This window comes from Acinonyx jubatus, chromosome E2 (genome assembly GCF_027475565.1).
Source record: "Acinonyx jubatus isolate Ajub_Pintada_27869175 chromosome E2, VMU_Ajub_asm_v1.0, whole genome shotgun sequence".
Lineage (NCBI taxonomy): Eukaryota > Metazoa > Chordata > Mammalia > Carnivora > Felidae > Acinonyx > Acinonyx jubatus.
Window position 1 is genome coordinate 32,863,606 of NC_069396.1, and position 19,423 is coordinate 32,883,028.

The following is a 19,423-nucleotide window of genomic DNA, read 5'->3' on the forward strand; positions in this document are numbered from 1 at the left end:
TTAAAAAATAATTTAAAACAAGATTTTAAAAACACTGTCTGCAACAAGACTCAGCCCACAAAAGTCAACTGAGATAACACTTAACACCCACTAGGCTGGCTAGAATCAAAAACTCAGATAATAATAAATGTTGGCAAGGGTGTGAAGAAATCAGAACCTTTGTACAATGCTGGTAGGAATCCAAAATGGTGCAGCCGCTTTGGAAAACAGTCTGACAGTTCCACAAATGCTTAAACCCAGTTATCAAGTGACCCAGCAGCTCCACTCCTAGGTATATACCCAGAAAAAGGAAAGCATACGTCCACACAAAAACTTGTACACAAATGTGATAGCAGCATTATGTACAGCAAAAGATGGAAGGAGCTCAAGTGTCCTTCAACAAATGAATAAACGAAATGGGGTACATCCATACTATGGCATATTATCTGGGCATAAAAAGGAATAAAATAAGGATATACGTGCTACACCATGGATGAACCTTGAGAACATCCTGCTACACGAAGGAACCAGTCACAAAAGACCACACGTTAAGTGATTCTATTTATATGAAACGTGCAGAATGGACAAACATCCAGAGACAGAGAGTGGATTAGTGGTTGGTTAGGACTAAGGAGGAGGAAGAGATAGGACAGTAATAGCTAAAAGGTACAGGGTTTCTTTGTGAGGTGATGAAAATGTTCTACAACTGGCCATAGTGATGACTGCACGTATCTGTAAATATACTAAAATACACTGAATGCAACAGCTTAAATGAGGGAGATATATGGTATGTGAATTAGGTTTCAATACAACTGTTCTCTAAGAGTCGACTGTATTTCTATAGATCACAGAAAATTGTTAGAAAACATGTTTTACTTTACAACGTATCAGAATGCATGCAAGAAATGGAGAAATGTATAAAATTTTACTAAAAAGAGATTAAATGAAAGGTAATGCAATGTTCATGTATTAGAAATTTCAGTATAATAAAAATGTCTCCTCAAATTACTCTACAGGTTGACTACAGTTCCAACCAAAATCCCAATGGAACTCTCCTGTAATGTCGGAGAAGCCGACTGTTAAATTTACAACGAAGAGGCAAAGGCCAACAACAGCCAAGAACAAACGGGGAAGTGTACTCTCCAGCTATAAAGCTTCTTGTAAAGCTATGATAATGAAGGCCTAGAGGTCTCAGTGTAAGGAAAGAGTAGAGCCCAGGAAGAGGTCCATATATACCCGTGTTGAAACTTGATTTACACGCAGCAAGCACGGTAGATCAAATTGGGTATGTGTCCCTCATCTCCTACACAAAATTAAATCTAGATGGGTTGTAGACTTAAACGTGTCTATTAACCTTTTTGAAGACAATGTGGAACGGCAGGAAAATTCAGAAGAGCAATGAGGCAAGACTAGTGCTCCTATTAAAACATACTATAAAGAATCGTTAAAAACAGTGTGGTACTGAAGCATGAGCAGGCAGAAGGGAAAGTCCAGAAATATGCCAAAGTATATATGGGAATTGAGTATGGTAAAAGTGGCATCTCAAAGGAGCAGGAAAAAGGTGAACTTTTCATCAAAGATGTCGGGACAACTGGGCAGCTATCTGGGGAGGGGGACCTAAACTAGATCCATATATCACATTATATATCACATAAAATAAAAATGGATCAAAGATATATATACAATAAAACCACAAGAGCAACGTAAGAGAACATGGGGAAATGCCTATATAACCTTGGAGTAACTCATAATTCAACTACATAAAAATTTTAAAATTCTGCACGGCTAAAAACACCTAAAGCAAAGTCAAAAGACATGACACTAAGTGAAACAAGCCATTTACAAAGGACCAAATACTAGAAGATTCCACTTGTATGAAGCATCTAGAATAGGCAAATTCATAAAGACAGAAAGTAGAGAACAGAAGTTACCAGAGGCTGAGGGAAGGGAGGAAAGGGGAGTTATTTCATAATGCATATAGAGTTTCTGTTTGAGATGATGAAAAAAGTCTGGAAATAGATAGAGGTGATGGTTTCACATCACAGTAAATGTATGTAATGTCACTGAATTGTACACTGACAAATGGTTAAAATGGTAAATATTGTTACATTTATCTTACCATAATTTTCAAAAATGAGGACAACCAGATAAAAAAGGACGAGTTACAAATGAGAGTTGGCAAGTAGGAAACATTTACACACCATATCATAAAACAGTTGGCTTTCCTAACACATAAAAAAGAAACTGGTAAGAAAAAAGGCCAATAATCCAATTAAAAAAAATAAACAAGGTATGAATATACAGGTCACAGAAAGAAATACACAAATTGCCCTTAATCATAGGAAAAGATGCTTAACCTCATTCAAAACCTCATTCAAAATGGAAATTAAAACTATACTGAAATAGATTTTTCACCTCTCAGACTGGGAGAAAATTCAACAACATACTCTCATGCAAAGTCCATAAAAAAAAGTCACTCTCATATTCTGCTGGTAACTGTTATATACACTGCTTAAGGCAATGTAGTAATATCTAGAACAATACAAGTTCATGGATCTTTTCACCAAATGACCCCACTTCTCGGAATTTATCCTATAGATTTGCTAGCGCATGTGGGATACTATTACTTTGTGATAGTAAAAAGTTAGAAACAATCCAAATATATGTTGGTAGGAATCTGGTTAAATAAATGCAGTGGAAAAGTATACCAACAGCTCCAAGATATAGATTTAAGAGAATAAGACAAGGTGCAGAATAGTATAAATTGTATGTTTTTTATTTAAAAAGGGAAGGGAGAATATGTGCTTATACTGTATAAAGAAGTTCTGGAAAGATATACAAGAAACTAATAAAAATAGTTAGCAGTGGGAGGCAAGGGATGGAATGAGGAGGTCCCGGAAGTGGAGGAGATAAGAATGGAAATGAGATGTTCTACTGCGCTTTTTTTGTTATTTTGATTTGAGATATGTAAATATTTTTCTTATTAGAAGTTATTTTAGTAACTTCATAAGGGTTTCCAATTCAAGGGTATATGCATTAGTCAAATGACACAACATGTATTTTGTTACGTGTCTGTCTTAACTCAAAAGGAAAAAAAAAAACCCTAAACTTCTCTCTGGTTAATTATATGTGTGCTGGTGTCTGCGACGTACTCTGAAATGCATACAGAAATAACATGGGTTAGTGAACAGATACAGGAATGGATACCTGAAAAAGCAAGCACAGTAAAAATGTTCCTTGTAGAGTCTAGGTAGGTGGTAGGTATAGGATTTACCCTAAAATTCAAGAAAAGCCGAGTTTGTCGGACTTTTACAAAGCAAAATCGAAACCAAGCCCTTATCTGAACCCCATACCTCCACTTAATGTACTCTTGCTATAAAGCTAAAAGCCAAAGTAGAAAGCATTTCGTAACTCAGCAAAACAAGCATTTATCACTTGCCAAGCCAACAAGGAACAGGAGAAGGGCAAACCGTGCAGGCTAGAAGGAATCCTAAGGATCATCTAGTAATAGCCCCTTCATTTTTACAAAAAAAAAAAAAAGGTACTGAGGACCTGAAATGACCTGTGGGAAACTCCAAAGCGTTCTGCATCAAAATGAGGAAGAAGGGAAAAAAAATACCGGGAGCGGAAAAATCATCTTGTTTGGTTATGATCCTTGCTTTAGTGAAATTCAGCTTTTATAGAATTAGAGACAAAACCCATTTCCATGGAAACAATATTCCCAAGTATCCATCTGAGGCTGAGAAGGATGCTTTCCTATGCAAGTCTTCACATCCAAAGTGTATACACAAAGGGTGAGGAGGGACCGAAAAGAGCAGAGCCTTTCAATCAGACAGGTCTGGATTTGAATTCTGGCTCTACCACCTACTTGATCCTAGCCAACCTCAGCACTAGCTAAGCCCCAGTTTTTATCGGCAAAACAGGCAATAATTAAGACCTTAAAATTGGGGGGACGCCTGGGTGACTCAGTCGGTGAAGCCTCCAACTTCGGCTCAGGGCATGATCTCGCGGTTCGTGAGTTCAAGCTCCGTATCGGGCTCTGTGCTGACAGCTCGGAGCCTGGAGCCTGCTTCGGATTCTGTGTCTCCCTCTCTCTCTGTCTCTCTCTCTCTCTCAAAAATAAATAAATTATTTTTTTAAGTTAAAAAAATAAAAAGACCTTATAAACTTGTCAAGAATGTGAAGAAGTATAAGTCATCTAATTCATGGATGCATACATTGGTGGCTACTGAATGTAGGCTTTCTGACATTTATTCATGGCTGCATAATGATCAATTAAAAGCACCACCTATGAATGCCTCTGTCAGTTTCATGATTAACATACTATCAGCCAACTAGCCTGTAACTGGAACTCTGCTAAGGTGGGGGGGTGGGGAGATGCTGTTGATTTTTGCCATCAATGGGAATTTATCAATTAGTTGACAGCGGCCATTAGGTGCTACTTGTTTACAGGAAATAAAAGGCGGCTTCATGTTTTTTTGTTTTGTTTTGTTTTGTTTTGTTTTGTTTTGTTTTGTTTTGTTTTCTTAAGGTGTAAAGTTGGGTGATCTGACTCGAGAGTCATGAATCCTGATCAATTACAGCAGCTCAAAACTGGAAGAAATCTCAAAGGGCACGCAGGAAGAATCCTCTCCACAGTATATTATGTCACATGACGTGACCAACTTCTGCTTACAGGCTTCTAGTTTAAACCAGGCTCTTACTCAAACAGGTAGCAGGTGATTTATTTTCTAACCCTTCCACTGATCAGAAAGGGCTTTTTCCCCCACTTAGAATCAACAGGTAATGAAAAGTTAACGATAATGTATAAATGCCACCCCCACGCTCATATGCTTTTGGAAATAAAAAGTCTGTAAGTATTATTCTCATTGGGAGATAAGATAGGATATTCTATTTGATAACAATTCCATAGGACAAGAAGTCAAGTTCCAAAAATGCATCTTGAAGCTTGTATTTACATAATAAAACACATCTTAGGAACCCTGCCTTATTAATACATAAAAACACAAAGAAAACATACCTGGGATGATATCATTGATATGCAAGAGAATTGTACTTTCAACACTTGCAAAACTACAAAGTTGCACCCCATCAAATCTTCCATCCCAGTTGCCAATAGGATTATCCTAGAAATTAAGCAATACAGTTTTAAAACCTGTCTCAATAAAACATGAATACAAAAATCTGTATTTTCCAGAAAAGGATCTTCCACAAGATTTTACGCTGGCAAACTTTAACTATTTTTCCTAAAAGAAAAAAAGAACATATCAGAAACAACTGCCACACTAATAAAGCTTTTGGTGTGTTTTTGCTTATTTGTTTTTTGGTTTTGTGTTGGTAAAAATGAGATCCAAGAATAATCAAGGTACAGTAAGCCCATAGACAAGCAAGGAATTGAAAGGATTCCTCCTACTTTACTGGACAACAAATGCTAGTCTACATAACACCCATCTGCGTAGGAAGATTCATTAATAATACATTGTTTCACCCAGAAATCGGCCCCTAATTAAGCTTACCTTGTTCTAATTACTTTTACATTCCCTGAGCACTTAAATATTCTATTTGAACCCCTGTGTGCATTTCTGTACACAGAAGATCTATTTTTTATTGTTCTTTTGACATCTTATGGATATGTAAGAGTTCCCTCCAAAATAGACTTCTATATTTAATTATTTTATATTCCAACATAGCACCAAGGAGTATAGTGCTGTTCATGGAGTCGGATTAAGAGACAAGCCAGTCAGACAACTGCCCTGAGCACCAATGTGTACGACATGTTGCCGTTGGAAATAGATGAGGAATACTGTGTTTGCCAGAACTTTCCTTTCCAGGAGCACACTAGAGGGGTTTGGAATGCACACTCGCACAGGCCAACTAAAGGACAGACAGAGGTGGGGAAAAGCCAGTGGGGCAAAACTCTAGGCAGCCTGCCAAGAGGATCCTCAGACCGCCATCCATATTAGCAAAATATTATAAAGAGAATGGGGGGGGCGGGGGGAATCTTTTCAAGATAAAGAAAAACAAGATATCATGGAACATCTCTGGATGGGGCTTTCTTTTTTCCTGTTTATTGGTCAGCTATCACAGAGCAAATTTAAGGATTGAAACATTACTCCAGTTTATTCAAACTGGAAAAAGAGTAAATGTAACTCCATATCTAGACTCCTGTCCCACGTCAATGTTCCTCTACCAAAGATAAATTAGAAGATGTTTTTTACGTTACCCTTTTAAATATTCAAAGTGCTCAATTTGTACCTAAACTGGTCATGAAACTAATAGATACACCCACAAAGATAATCTATTCCAAAAGTTTCTTACCATGTCCACACCGACAAAATATCCTAAGCTTTCTTTCCCAGGCAAGACGTCGCAGAATATAACTGTGCCGGACTCTGTGGTTTCTCCAAGCTTCAAAGAAACTCTGGAGTTTATCTCCAGGGGCGGAAGTTCCATCTGCACGGTGTCCCCTGGACCTGCATAATCACTTTCCAATCCATTGTCATCATCTTCCAGGATTTCTAGCTTGTCCAACGCAACAAACACTCCACAGTCTTCATCACACTGGAAAAGCTGTTTCCCTTGATATATCCCATCAGTAAAACCTTGGCCACGGCCTTCTTCCTAGTTTTCAAGTGAGAGGGGGGGGAAAAAAATGACTGATAAGGTAGAGAAGAAATGAAGTAAGATGATCCATAAGAAACAAAGATCCACTCCGGGGATTTCGGAGAAATCACTGGGAAAATTCCGAATGACAGAGATAAGAAATATAATTATTAGCAGTTGCTGGTGAATTTCGAGTGTCTAAAAAAAAGGAAAAAAGAAGCTGTATCTGATGCTGAAATATAATTAATTAATTAATTAATTAATCAAAAGTCATAATTCCACTGTGAGAGAGCCGGGCTAGATTCTACAATCTCAATACGAACAATAACTTTGTCATAAAAAGAAAAATTTACTTTGAAACCACGATAACGTTAGCTCCATTTACTGAGTACTTACTATGTGCCAGCCACCACACCGACTCTTGAATCAATGTATCACAAAAAAACGCTTCAAGCTGTGTGCTGGTTTCATTATTTTACAGATGAGGAAGCAGCTTTAGGAGAAGTAGCTTTGGGTAAGTAACCTGGCAGCCCAAATAGTAAATAGTATAGCTGGGATTCAGATCTCTTATTTGGTTTACAACTGGCTGCTTTAGAAACTTTTTGATCATGAAATTCTATATGCAAGAATGTAAAAAATGTAACTGACATTTAAGCTCTTGAGAACATTAACTTTGGAAATGAATCACGGAGTTGTTGGTTCTCCCTTCAGGAGAAAGAAGTTCCTGGGTCATTTTCACATATATTATCAGGGACAACTATAAGCCATTTTAAATTGCCGCACCTTATTTTTTGAAAATCTTATATCTAAGTTTCATGAACTTAATAGCACACCCTAAGAAAAACTGAAAGACCTACAGTTACTACGGTCACAAGATAATTCATAATTTTGTGAGGTGATTAATTCAATTATAATTGGCAGAGTTCACTTTTAGCACAGACAATGTTAAAATTTCTAATATTGGAAACCCTTCAACAATTACATGATCTGTGTGTATTTCCTACTACATTAGGTAGTTTTTAAAAAGTTTTCAATGCATCATCTTTACGTTATCTCAATTTATCATTAAAAAGTAAATCCTAAGAACTGTGAATATTAAAAACTATGGGAGACTTCTGGAAAAACTGTTGTATTTAATTTAAAGGGGTAAAAAAAAAAAACAAACAAACATGTGTGCATACAAATATACACAGAAAGAAACACACACACGCACAAGCTCACTAAAAAGGTTTATCAAACTTACCAGTAGTTCTACTCCAAAGAATATTCCCGATACTGTTCTCTCTGCTAATAAGGGTCCTCTGAAGCGCACAACTCCAGGAAATTTTTCTTCCCCGGATCTCAGCTGTACTTTCACAGGGCAGCCCACATCTATCTGGAGGCCTTTACTCAGTCTGTTTCTGTTTTTAAACAGGCTGAACCTCTCTTCACAATTGGTAATTGCCAAAAGCAACTCTGTGAATTTTTCATTTATTTCTACAACATCCTTTTCATCAACAAAGAGAACTGCGTGTGGTTGCTCTAGGATTTTTAATCCAATCTGATTTTTCTTGCCTTTTGCAGACGGAATCCTCGAGTGCCCCACAGAACGATCTTGGATATACTGTCCTATACTCCCCTTTGGTACTTTAAGGAGCTTTTGCGTTTGTTTGTCTGTAACACTGCATTCTTGAAGAAGCAAATAAAAAATCCGCTCTTCCCAGTAGGGTGAAGTAACTTTTTCTTGGCTCCATAAGCCTGAACTCATGGTGACATTAACTCCGAAATATTAACTCAAAAAAAAGGGAACTACTAAGTTTGTAGGAAAACCACAAAAGATAAATTCACTGGCAGTCCCAAAGCACGTTTTTAGCAATTTGGTGTCCATGCTGTAACAAGACAGCAAAGCAAAATGCCTGGAGGACAAGCAAAAAGAAACTTTACACTTTATTCTACATGAGCTAAAATCAAGGTTAAAGACTTAAGATCTCATTTGATTAGTAAAAGCACACACATAAATGAAATACTTCCAAAATTACCTAAAAAGGCTAAAACACATGCATCACTTGTACCTACTGTAACGTTGCATCTTTAATTAAGGAGATCCAATTGTAAAGTAGCTTCAAACACAATACAATAATGTTTGTTTCCATGGCAATGCAATGTATAAAATCAAATTCTAGTAAAAGATAACATTCTATACAGATTTAAACATATATATGCATTTTTAAGCTTTAAAAAGTAGCGTTTTTAATAGATCAGGCCTAACCTAAATGAGTAAGTTGCTGCATTTCAGCAAGACAGACATCAAAGAGGCTATTATTTCTGTACACGTGGTTTAAGTGAAAAGTTACCCATCATAATTATTATGCTGAACATCTTTTATCAAAAAAACATAAATCATATTCTGAAACTGTAACCACGATTCATTTATCTGTGCTCCCTATTTTGATAATGGATCATTTACTTGATCTCTGATTCAGTTTCATTCCTTTCATCGTGTACATTTTGTCCTTAGACAGGCAAATGTTAATCATATTAATCGGAGCCATCATTTAATTTCTCATAATCTCAAATATCAGGTATTGTAAATCTGATGATAGTAAAGATGTTGTAGCCATTAAAACTTGGACTACATAACAAAGAATGTAACTGTAGTACAGTAACAAACACCACAATTTTAACTATGTTATGCTGGAAAGAAAAACATAAAAAGACTATTTCCAGTTTCAAATCTTCACTGAAAATTTTTACAATACCAGTCTTGTACAATTAAAACAGCCTTCGCAACCCTACCTTAACTGGGGGTTAAACACTATGCGATTTCACTAAATCAAATGCAGAATTCATTATTTTAATTAATTATCTTACTGAAAAAAAATAGTCCTTATGTATTCTCTGGGACACGAGTGTGGCTATTTGGTTTCTAAACACAGTTACTTATTCCCTCCTTCTTTGAGGTAGAGTCATCCACCATTCTGAGTAACAGCAACAGTTGACTGGACTATCATATTTATCTAGTTTCCTCTTGGAATTTAAAAATAAATACTCCTAAAAGTAAAGAACCAAATTTTCAGTTTAATAATTTAACTTAATGATTAAATAATTGGTCAAATCTATACAAAGAATGCATCATTAGATAATGAAGTGCTCTCTAATGGTGAGGTTTTTTAAAAGTCTGTCCCACTACAACCCACAACGAGAAATGTAAATTACCCAAGACCAGATAAAGAGTTTGGCATCCCTTTAAACCAATACTCTTGAAATATCTGTGCAACATTTAGTAAAAAGCAGGGGTAGAGCTGGCTTAAAGTGGTTCTCTCTCTGTCTCTCTTTTTTTTTTTTTTTTTCTTTTTCTTATAATGTGTTTGTCTTAATTCCACTTGAGGGCACTGTCTACTTCGGCAGGAATAGAATCAATTTATATTTGCCACTTACATAAGACACCTGTGGAAACCCCTATCTTGGCACCATTATGAGCAAAAACCCCTCATGAAGGCTACTCAAACAGCAACCCAAATCCTTACTTTGGCTGCATTCCTTTAAGGTACCAAAATGAAGTATTTGTTGTTTCTGACTAAAATTCTTCTCAAAGATCAACAGGGAAATAGCCTTTTCTGAATCACTGAGTTATCAATATGAATATAAAGTTGTCACCTGACTCTCAATATACAAAAATGTTTGTTACTTTGTTGAAAGGCTTTGTGAGCTCTTGGGTCTGCTTTCTATAGATTTACAGTCCTTGATTTTCCCTTGCAATCAGCCATTTTCTGTGGTTTCCTGCAATGTGTATTTGGCTCATTTTATGGCCTTGTTGCTTTCCAACTTACTGCTTCTAATCAGTTCTGAGAAGCCAGAGGATGAAATACGTTTGTGTGTTTAAAAAAAAACAAACAACAGTAACTAAAAGAGGTATACATAAATTCTGAACAGCCTTTTAGGAGTAAAGCACAGAGGCTTTACTGCATTGACCTCATTTGGGTTACTCCCGGAAGGAGGAGAGAGTCAAAGAGCAACGTCTAAAAAAGCGTGTTGTTTTGTTCTCCTTATAAATGTATTTAAATATTTCTGGCCAAAATTGCTTTTGAAAGTATGGTAATTCTATTTAGAAAAGGAATGACTTCTTAAAATTCCTAAAAATTACACCTTCAAATATTAAAATTAAGAACGTCCTTGAATCTTAATATTGTATACCCACATTCCTACCCTGTTGGCTCTCTAGATTAATATGTCATGTCATTATTTAAAATAAAACCCACCAGTGGGTCATGAAATATTACCAAGACAAAACTAAATTGCTATACGTAATGCATTAGGACACTATGTCTTAAATGAATTTGATTACAGAAGTGTTTTATGCAAGTCATTTAAGAGACAGTCCACAGTAAAATTTAATATAACTACTTTGGTTTATAAAAAGGTGGAAGGCAATTTAACAACAGTTATTAAGAACTGTATTTTACAGTGAGCACACAAGGAGAGCTTTTCTCTAACCTGAGTTAGCACAAGTGGCAGTGAGTTTAAACTCGATAAAAGCAGGGATCACGTTAGACAACTAGAACGGACAGAACAAAAGTTCATAAAATATTGAAAAAGCATTACCCAAAAATAAAAAGGCGGTGGCCTTTCCTCTTTTGGAAAGTACACATTAAGAAAGAATAGCTTTGCAACTACATTAAACACAGATTCTCTTCATTGCAACTGACAGAGAAAGGTGAATGGGGAACTTGATGACTCTACAACGATACAAGATAGTAAATTTCATGATTGTTAATATCTCCATACACTGGCACTGCAGCAGATATAGGTTAATAAAGAGACTTTCCTCCACCGTAGAAATGAATATTATGACAACATTCTTCTTTCCCTGGGACATGCACAATAGTTAAATTAAGTCTTAAGCACCCAAGCCGTAAAAACTAAAGACTACAACGGGAAAGACATAAAAGACACCGTCGATGAGTTATCAATCAAGGTTTGCTGGTGTGTTGAGTATTTCTGTGCACTCAGCACAGTGTTAGATACTGGGAAATATGGCAGATTTAAGATATGATAACTGCCCTACTTTGTGTTCTCTTACTACCTTTCAGGTCTAATTGGTTTAAAATTGCCTCTAATCGTATACTTCACTGTGAGTGTAAATATATCACAAATGATTCATCTAAATGCCATCGTACTTATTTCAGGCTGGGAAATGGAGTGATTATGAATATCCTGATAATTACTCTAAGTGCTGAATGAAGATTACCAAAGAGGCGGAATGCAATGATGTATTTAACTCTAAACCATATCGAACAGAAGAAGGCCTTTCTTTTAACAACATTCCAGATGAGGGAATGGTTCAGGGTCACAAAGATTTGAAAATGTGTCTGGTTACCTGAGCTTGTTGAGGGTCTGGATTCTGAATAAATGAGAGTCTAATGGCACTAAAATAAAGTCACTAAATCAAGATGAGGGTTGAAAGACACAAATAACTACCAGTTTCCTATCAATGCAATGAAACGCTGGTCAAGAAATACATTTTATAGGAAAATATTAAAGGTCACAATTACCACGTTCTAAAAGACAACATGTGGTACAAATGAACATAATCAACTACATACAATGGACAACGGTTGTCTAGAAAACACAGTGTCTTTTTAATTCCCAAGCTATCAGGTTATACCGTTCAAAGAACCTCACTGAAGAAAACAGAGACAGATCTAATTCAAGAACGTTTCACATCTTCTCAAATGTCCTGACTTGTTCCAGAAACCAAAGGAGACTGTGTAAATCCGAACAAAACTTAACAATACTAAAATACTGCCCCTAATTATGAACGGCAGAGACAGGAAGGTCAGCATGAATACCAAAGTAAGAAGACACACAGGACTTCTTCCAAAAGCTTCTAGATACCTAGAATAATCACCATTTTAAGAAAGGATATCTCTCACTAAAAGAACAAGTTTGTAAGTGTTATACTACTAAACGGCTGGAAAACAGAGATTCCATGAGCAGAAAAGAGAGTCAGTTTTATTTTTCTTCACATACTAACTTGTGACCCAAGCACACAAGGATTCAGTCTGTAAAGCAGGCAGGACTTACAAAGTTAAAAAATGGCCTGTCTCCTGCATCTGTATTTATATGAACAAGGAACCCTGTGGTCGCACTAGAGTTAAACCTGGCCACGACACTTCCAAACTGTGAATTCCCCAAGTCCTGTATCTTCGGATGTCTAGCTCCCGAGCCAGTGCCTGGCATGTCATGGGCATTCCATAGATGTGAAATGAGCAGACGATTTGGTTAACTCAGGTGCAAAAGCGAAAGCCAAAATTCCATTTCCTCATCTTCACTGTTTAAGTAATTAAAAGCCTCTTCCAGGTTAAAAGGGAAACAAACAAACAAAAAGTATACTTTACTACATCTCAGAATGAATGAAGTCATGGTCAGTGTTAACCCCCCTACATTGCTACACGAGAGAAGAAACAAACAAGAAATCTTTCACAATTGCAAAAACAAGTTCTGAGGTTCATCTGAAATTGGTTTCCTAGATCGTCACACCATGTCTGATGCCTGTAAGTGCTGTGTAACCAATCAAAGTACCTTGACAAATTTAGGACCAGAGTGTGGAAATCAGGAACAAAATATTAATCGTTTGAGGAAGAGGGTAATGACTCCTTTGTCTCTTCTTGTGTTAGAGTTACAGACTTCCATAAATCAGGCAAAATTACAGTTTAGGCATGCCAGACCACAAGAAATCACTGCTGCTGCGGGCTCTTTGTGTGTAACAGTGCCTTGGTCTTACCGGCTCTTCGCAAAAGTTACCATCCAGAGGAAGGCTTCTTCAGGGCAATACTGTAACATTTTGCAGCAGAACATGAGAGAATGTTCTGGGTGATATCAACATTCGCAGTACATGAACTTCCACAAGAACCCCCAGCAAATCATTTTCTCCTAATACTGTTCTAGTTCAAATCCACCCACTACCCAGTGGGGAATTGGCAGGCTAGATCCTCAGGGCCATTCAGTCTACTTGGGGCGTGAGGGGGTGGGCAGAAAACCAGCACTTGAATGAACAACCTCCCTCAAGGCCCGGATTTTTCTCCAGCGAGCCAATGACTGCAAAAGGAACAATCTTATTAAGATCTCTATTAGCCCCAGTTCAAAAGCAAGGTAAGGAATGATCCTCAGCCCAGCCGAGGCTACAACTACACAGGGAGACTGGGGAGACGATGGGGGCAGGGATGTTGGGGGCTGAGAGACACTGCAAGGCTTGGTGGCTGGAAGATGACAACCACCCTAAAACATGCAAATGCCACAGGGTGGAATAGAAAAGATGCCAAGTACATGAATAACCGGGCAGCTGACCCAGCTGAGAACCAAATCCAGGAACACGATCTTCTGTCAAGACTTCCCGATTTCCCCCACAGATCGTTAATACGATCGTAAAGAAAAACAAAAAGAAGGAAAAGAATACCTTGTCTCGACAGAGCGCACCTTTCAACTAATGAACTCCAGGTTGTTGTACAAAACCATCCTCACCCTGGAAAGGGGGAAACTGAAAGAAAAAGCAGAACACGCCATTAACGAGGCCAGAACCCCGACTGCTGCTCTTCCTGGACAGGGGCCACCAACACCCCCAAACCGACGGAACGATACGCCCCCCTCGACTCCGAGAGGAGATAATACAGCCCAGGGCTCCCGAAGCCAACAGCGACCGTCGGGAGCCGACCAGAGGCCCGTGCCTCGGTTTCCCCGTCTGTAAATGGGGGAGACCGCAGGCGGAGACGGTTTCCTGCGCGGCTCTCACCCCAAGTCCTCGCTCCCCCGGAGGTCCCGGCGGCGGCGACCAGGCTCCCACGGCTCGGGAGCCCTCTCAGGAAGCCGGGGGGAAGGGTGGGGGAAGCCCCGGGGGTGAGGAAGCCCGGGCTGACGTCAGCGGGCTCAACACCCCGCGGGCCTGGCCGGCTCCGGGCCAGGGCAACTAACGGGCCGGCGCCTAGGGCCCGACGACCGCGGCGGCGGCGGCTGGAGGCGTCCGGAGGCCGGGCAGGGACGCCCGAGGGGACCCAGGCGCCAGCCGCTCGCCGGCTCAACCGCCCGTTCTCTCACTCACCTCGGGCGGCGGGGCGTCGCCCCTTCCCCAGCTCGGCTAGCCCGCGTCCCGGTTCGGCCCCGGCGCCCCACACCCACCGCCTTAATATTTACCTCCAACGCGCGGCCCCGGCGCAGCCGAACCTGCTACCTGGGCCCGCCCCCACCTGCCCCGCCTCCGAGCCGCCCAGGGGGGTGAGAGCGAGCGGGGGCGAGGGGGCAACCGCCGCGCTAACCAATCACAGCCCGAGATGCGTTTCTGTGCACGCGCTGATTGGGCGGCTCAGTGACAGACCTTCCTCCAATGGCTGCCGGCCCGGAGTCGGCTGAAGGGACTTTCCGCTCCGTCAAGCTCGGTCGAGCCAAAGGGAAAGCGGAGGGGAGGGGCAGAGGAGCCGGGGAGGGGGGGGACGGAGAGCTCTGGCTGATTGGGCAAAAGACTGGGTGCCGCGTTACCATTGGCTGACACCCGAGCCGGGGCGGGGCTCTTGTGCTGCTCCCTGCTCCACCTCCCAGGCCGGGGTCTTGGCTCGGGGCTTAGCTGTCAAAACTCCTGCAGGGAGTTTGGGGCCAGGGTGGAGAGCAGTCCAGACGCGAGGTGGGACTAGGATTTCAGGATCCCATGAAAAAGCAAAGCTTTAGAATCAGACCTAAGTTTGAATCCTTTGCTCTTTCAATTAGTAGCCGCGCGACTCGAGAATCTCACCACCATGCTAAGCCTCAATATCCTAATCTGTAAAATGGAGATCATCGTTATGACCTGTCCTACAGAAGCACCGTAGGTGAAGTTCCTGACACATAGCAGGAGCTCAGTCATGTTAAATTTCTTCTCCCTCAGATTGGGCCCGGGACTTCTGCCGTTTCTGAACCTCTGTTGCCACCTATCCCAGTTTGGAGGGACGTCTCCCTAGAGTGGTGAAGAAGGGATTTCCACACGCCGCCTCACTCAGCTCTGCACCCCTGGCCACCAGCCAGGACTTGGGGTGTAGTTAAGGATCTTTCAATTAGAAGGGAGGTTTCTGATTCCCCAAAGTGCTCAAAATATTTAAGGAAGTGCTTTTTATAATCAGTCCCAGAGCCTTGCAGCATACCATGCCTTGCTGCACTGGATACTCCTGTTAATTAATTCCTTCTCCTTTGACATTTTAAGTACCAATTATAGGAGAAGGTGATTAATACTAAGGAAAGGAGGGGGGGTTGTGTTTAATCATGAGAGGGAAAATTTCCCCAGTGGAAAGTGACACTTCTGAAGATCTGGGGAGTTTAAACTAGTAACTACATAAAAGAAGTCACATGAGTGGTTACTAACAGTACCGGTAAACAGGCCACCCATCTCCCTTGCCATAAGCACCCAGGACGAAATGGACATCTGTTGAAATCCTTAGTCCACTCCTGTCTCTCCTTAGTGCATCCTTAGCCTGTGGCCCAAGCCTCATGACCGCACTGCAGTAAAAAGCACTAAAATGGAAATCAACAGGTCTGGCCCATAGTGTGGCCTTAGATGACACTGTTACCTCCCAGATCTAGATTCTCCAGTAAAGTCGTGAGGACTCAGAGGTCACATTCTGGCTGTCCGGGCAAGAAATTCATCCCAAAGATTGTTCTTGTTTGATCTCTCCCTTTCCCCATTTTACCACACTCCTTACCATTCCCCATTTTACTCTCCTGGCACATTTCTCTCCTTTAACATTATCTACTGGCCCCTGAAGGTCAGCTTGCCACCACGGTGCCAGATCATCTTCAAGTCCTTTCTGATGATGGCATCATCAGATGGTGCTGCTGAGCCCTTTCCCTCGGTAGGGCTTTCTGCCCTACCCGCAGCTGTCAGAACCCTTGCTCAGTCCTCCCGTGACCCATTCCCTGAATCAGACAATGTCATAGCCTGACTTCATCCGAGAGATTGTCTTCCAAGCCAGGCCTGATACGCAGGGCTGATCTCAATTACCATCTCCTATCAATTGGTAATGACTGCCTAGAACACTGTGTCGAAAACAATTCTAAAGCTGTATTCAGGCTCTCGGGGCAAAGAGATGTCTGCCAGCAGATGAGATGGGGGAATAGTGTCATGATGCTATTATCTGCAGTCCCTGATAAGCCAGCCTCTCATTTTACAGACAGGAGACTAGGGTCCAGAGGGGGCAAATAACCCTTCCCAGGTCACCCAGGAGTTGAGCTGAGACCCTGATTCTCCTGATTTCAGGTCAGGGCTCTTCCCAGGTCTGTTTAGACAGATTCCCTGACTGAAACGGCCTGTCCTCTCTGCTGTCCAATCCTCCCTTTGTTTAAGGCCCAGCCAAAGTCCTCCCTCTTCCAAGGGTCTTTGCAGACGGCTCCGGGCCCTGCTTGACCTCCTCTATTCACCACCTCCGCCTGTTCCACTCAGCCTGGCCTGGATACACACGACTGCTGGTTGCGGTACTGAGCAGGTAGCAAGCAACATGTCAGCGTCCGAGAGAGATGTCACCCTCGCCATCCGGCGGGGAAGGGCGGACTTAAACTAGGTACGAGATCACTTACTTACTTACTGAGGTTGGAGTAAGCCCCGGAAGGAGAACCGTTCTGAGCACACATACAAGGTGGCCGGGCACTCAGGGAAGGCCCGTTTGAGGAAGTCACCTGTAAGATAAGGCAGTAAATATGGCTAGTGGATGAGGGTGAAGGCAGCCCTTCAGGCAACGGGAACAGGACCGTGCGTGACATGTGGAAGGAACCGAAAGAGACAGAGCACAGTAAATGTGGGCACGACAGAGCCGTTCAGGCAGGACCTTGCGAGCCAGGGCCAAGTTCTGGTCTTTAGCTTAAGAGCAGTGGGATCCCGCTGAAAGGTTTTAACAGAGTAGTTAATGATGATTCTGAACTGTCCCGCTTAGCTCTCTCATTGTACACAGCAGAAAACCAGCAAAAGGCCGGTGGATTAAATGGATCTCTCTCCCCCAGGGGCTGGAAACCTGGTCACCTGGTAGGGGCCTGTGCCTTAGAGTGACACCTACTAGTCGTGGTCGTTTCTCAGCCCCTACCCCGTGCTCCCCAAATGGCTATCACAGACCCCGCTCCTACGTCCCGCCTCACCAGATTCGGTATTTTATAGCCTCCTGCCTACTCAGCGTCTCCACCGCACCCAGCCAAAGGTGAGCTCCTGACCCTCCTCCACTCCTACCGCAGTCCGCCCGTGCCCCCATCTCAGGAAATGGCAACCTGCGGTGGTTCACCCAGCCTCCCAAGCGTCCAGCCATTCCGCCACCACTCCTGTGAGTCGGGGGCGTTCAGAATAAGCTCTAAACCATGGGGCTAAGTGCCCCTACGGGCAAGGGTATTGTGTGGGCGCTTTCTCCATGATAGCCCAGCGTGGTGTTCCCATCAATGGATGAGTGGAGAGACGACCACACCGGGGATGTGCTTATCTCTTAGCGAGGGGACATTCCAGATGCCACTGGAACATTCTGTCTGAGGGCTTTTACCCTGGTCACCCAAAAGCTCTTTTTGATCAAATAAAAGGGATTACATTAATCATCTTTACCCTAATCCTGCTGAACTATAAGCCCATGCTCTCCTGTTTGAGCTATTTGCTGTTATCAATGACAAATGATTTCTGTGTGATTTGAAAAACACACCCACAGAGAGAGGGGGTCTCATGCTCTTCATTGGGGCCTTTGCGCTACATCTGGAATCCTATTTGGGGCAGTAAATACATTAGAAATGATCCCATGATGGGGCGCCTGGGTAGGTTCCGTCGGTGAAGCGTCCGGCTTCAGCTCAGGTCATGATCTTGCCGTCCATGAGTTCAGGTCCCTCATCGGGCTCTGTGCTGACAGCTCGGAACCTGGAGCCTGTTTTGGATTCCGTGTCTCCCTCGCTCTCTGCCTCTCCCCCGCTCACGCTCTGTCTTTCTGTCTCTGAAAAATGAATAAACCTTAAAAAAATTGTTTTTTTTTTTTTCAAGAAATGATCCCATGATGCAGGAAACCTTCCTCCCTTAGGGAGGAGACACTAATGGTGAGAGGAAAAAGGTGATTCGCTTTGATAATCTTCCGCAACTTTTATATTCTGCCTCCTTTAGGCAGGTAGATTCTCCACTCATTTAACAAGTATTTGAACATCTGCTATGCGCTAGGTACCATTCTAGACTCCGTGGACTCTGCAGCGAGCACGGCTCTTGTTCTCATGGAGCTGGCATTCTAGGGAAGGGAAGAAACACACGTACATCAGGCGGTATGTGCTGAGAAGCGAATATTAAGCACGGCAGCGGAGAAGAGAGTGGTTGGGGACTGCTATTTTGGGTGGATTGTTCAGGAAGGACGCCCTTGATGAGCTGACACCTGAACAAAGACCTGCAACAAATGAGGAAGCCAGCCATGCCACTGCCTAGGGAAGAGTGTTCCTGGAGGAGGAAATAGGCATTTCCTCCTGGAAGCGGTTAGCATTGTCAAGGAACGGCCAAGAAGCAGTGTGGCTGGAGGGCAGCGAATGGGAGTATGAGTGGCAAAGGGGAGGCCAGTGAAAACACAGGGGTGGGCCGGGCCAGGAGGAGACCTTGACTTTCACTCTGCATTAGATTGAGAAGTTCTGGAGAACTTCAATCAGAGCACAGCTCACCTGACTTCCCTTTTAACGGGCTCACACCATGAGTCAAGGGCAGAAGCAGGGGGGCCGGCTATCCCCCTGGTGAGGTAATCCGGGCAAGGGTGGGCCCCTAAGGGGGCCCTTGTTTCCCAGAAGGCACAGGGGAGAGCAGGGGAGGGGGAGGAGGATGTGGAACAGAAGATGTCAAGAAAGAAATTGTTCCAAGTGA

The 19,423-nt window shown here is 42.0% G+C and overlaps 1 protein-coding gene across 5 annotated transcripts in view; it reads right to left on the reverse strand.

The window, feature by feature from the left end:
* CYLD (CYLD lysine 63 deubiquitinase) overlaps positions 1-14,810 on the reverse strand; it is a 69,001-nt gene extending 54,191 nt beyond the window's left edge. Inside the window, exons 1-5 of one of the 5 annotated variants that reach the window (XM_053211211.1) lie at positions 14,749-14,810; positions 14,018-14,098; positions 7,826-8,477; positions 6,298-6,600; positions 5,000-5,105 (exon numbers count right to left, since the gene is read on the reverse strand). In XM_053211211.1, coding sequence (XP_053067186.1) covers positions 5,000-5,105; positions 6,298-6,600; positions 7,826-8,329 — 913 coding nt within the window. In that variant the 5' untranslated portion in view covers positions 8,330-8,477; positions 14,018-14,098; positions 14,749-14,810. Of the gene's footprint in view, positions 1-4,999; positions 5,106-6,297; positions 6,601-7,825; positions 8,478-14,017; positions 14,099-14,350; positions 14,610-14,656 lie in introns of those variants that run through there. The other 4 variants (XM_027044509.2, XM_053211213.1, XM_027044508.2 and 1 more) reach the window with 4 other exon arrangements.
* Positions 14,811-19,423: the final 4,613 nt, after the last annotated feature.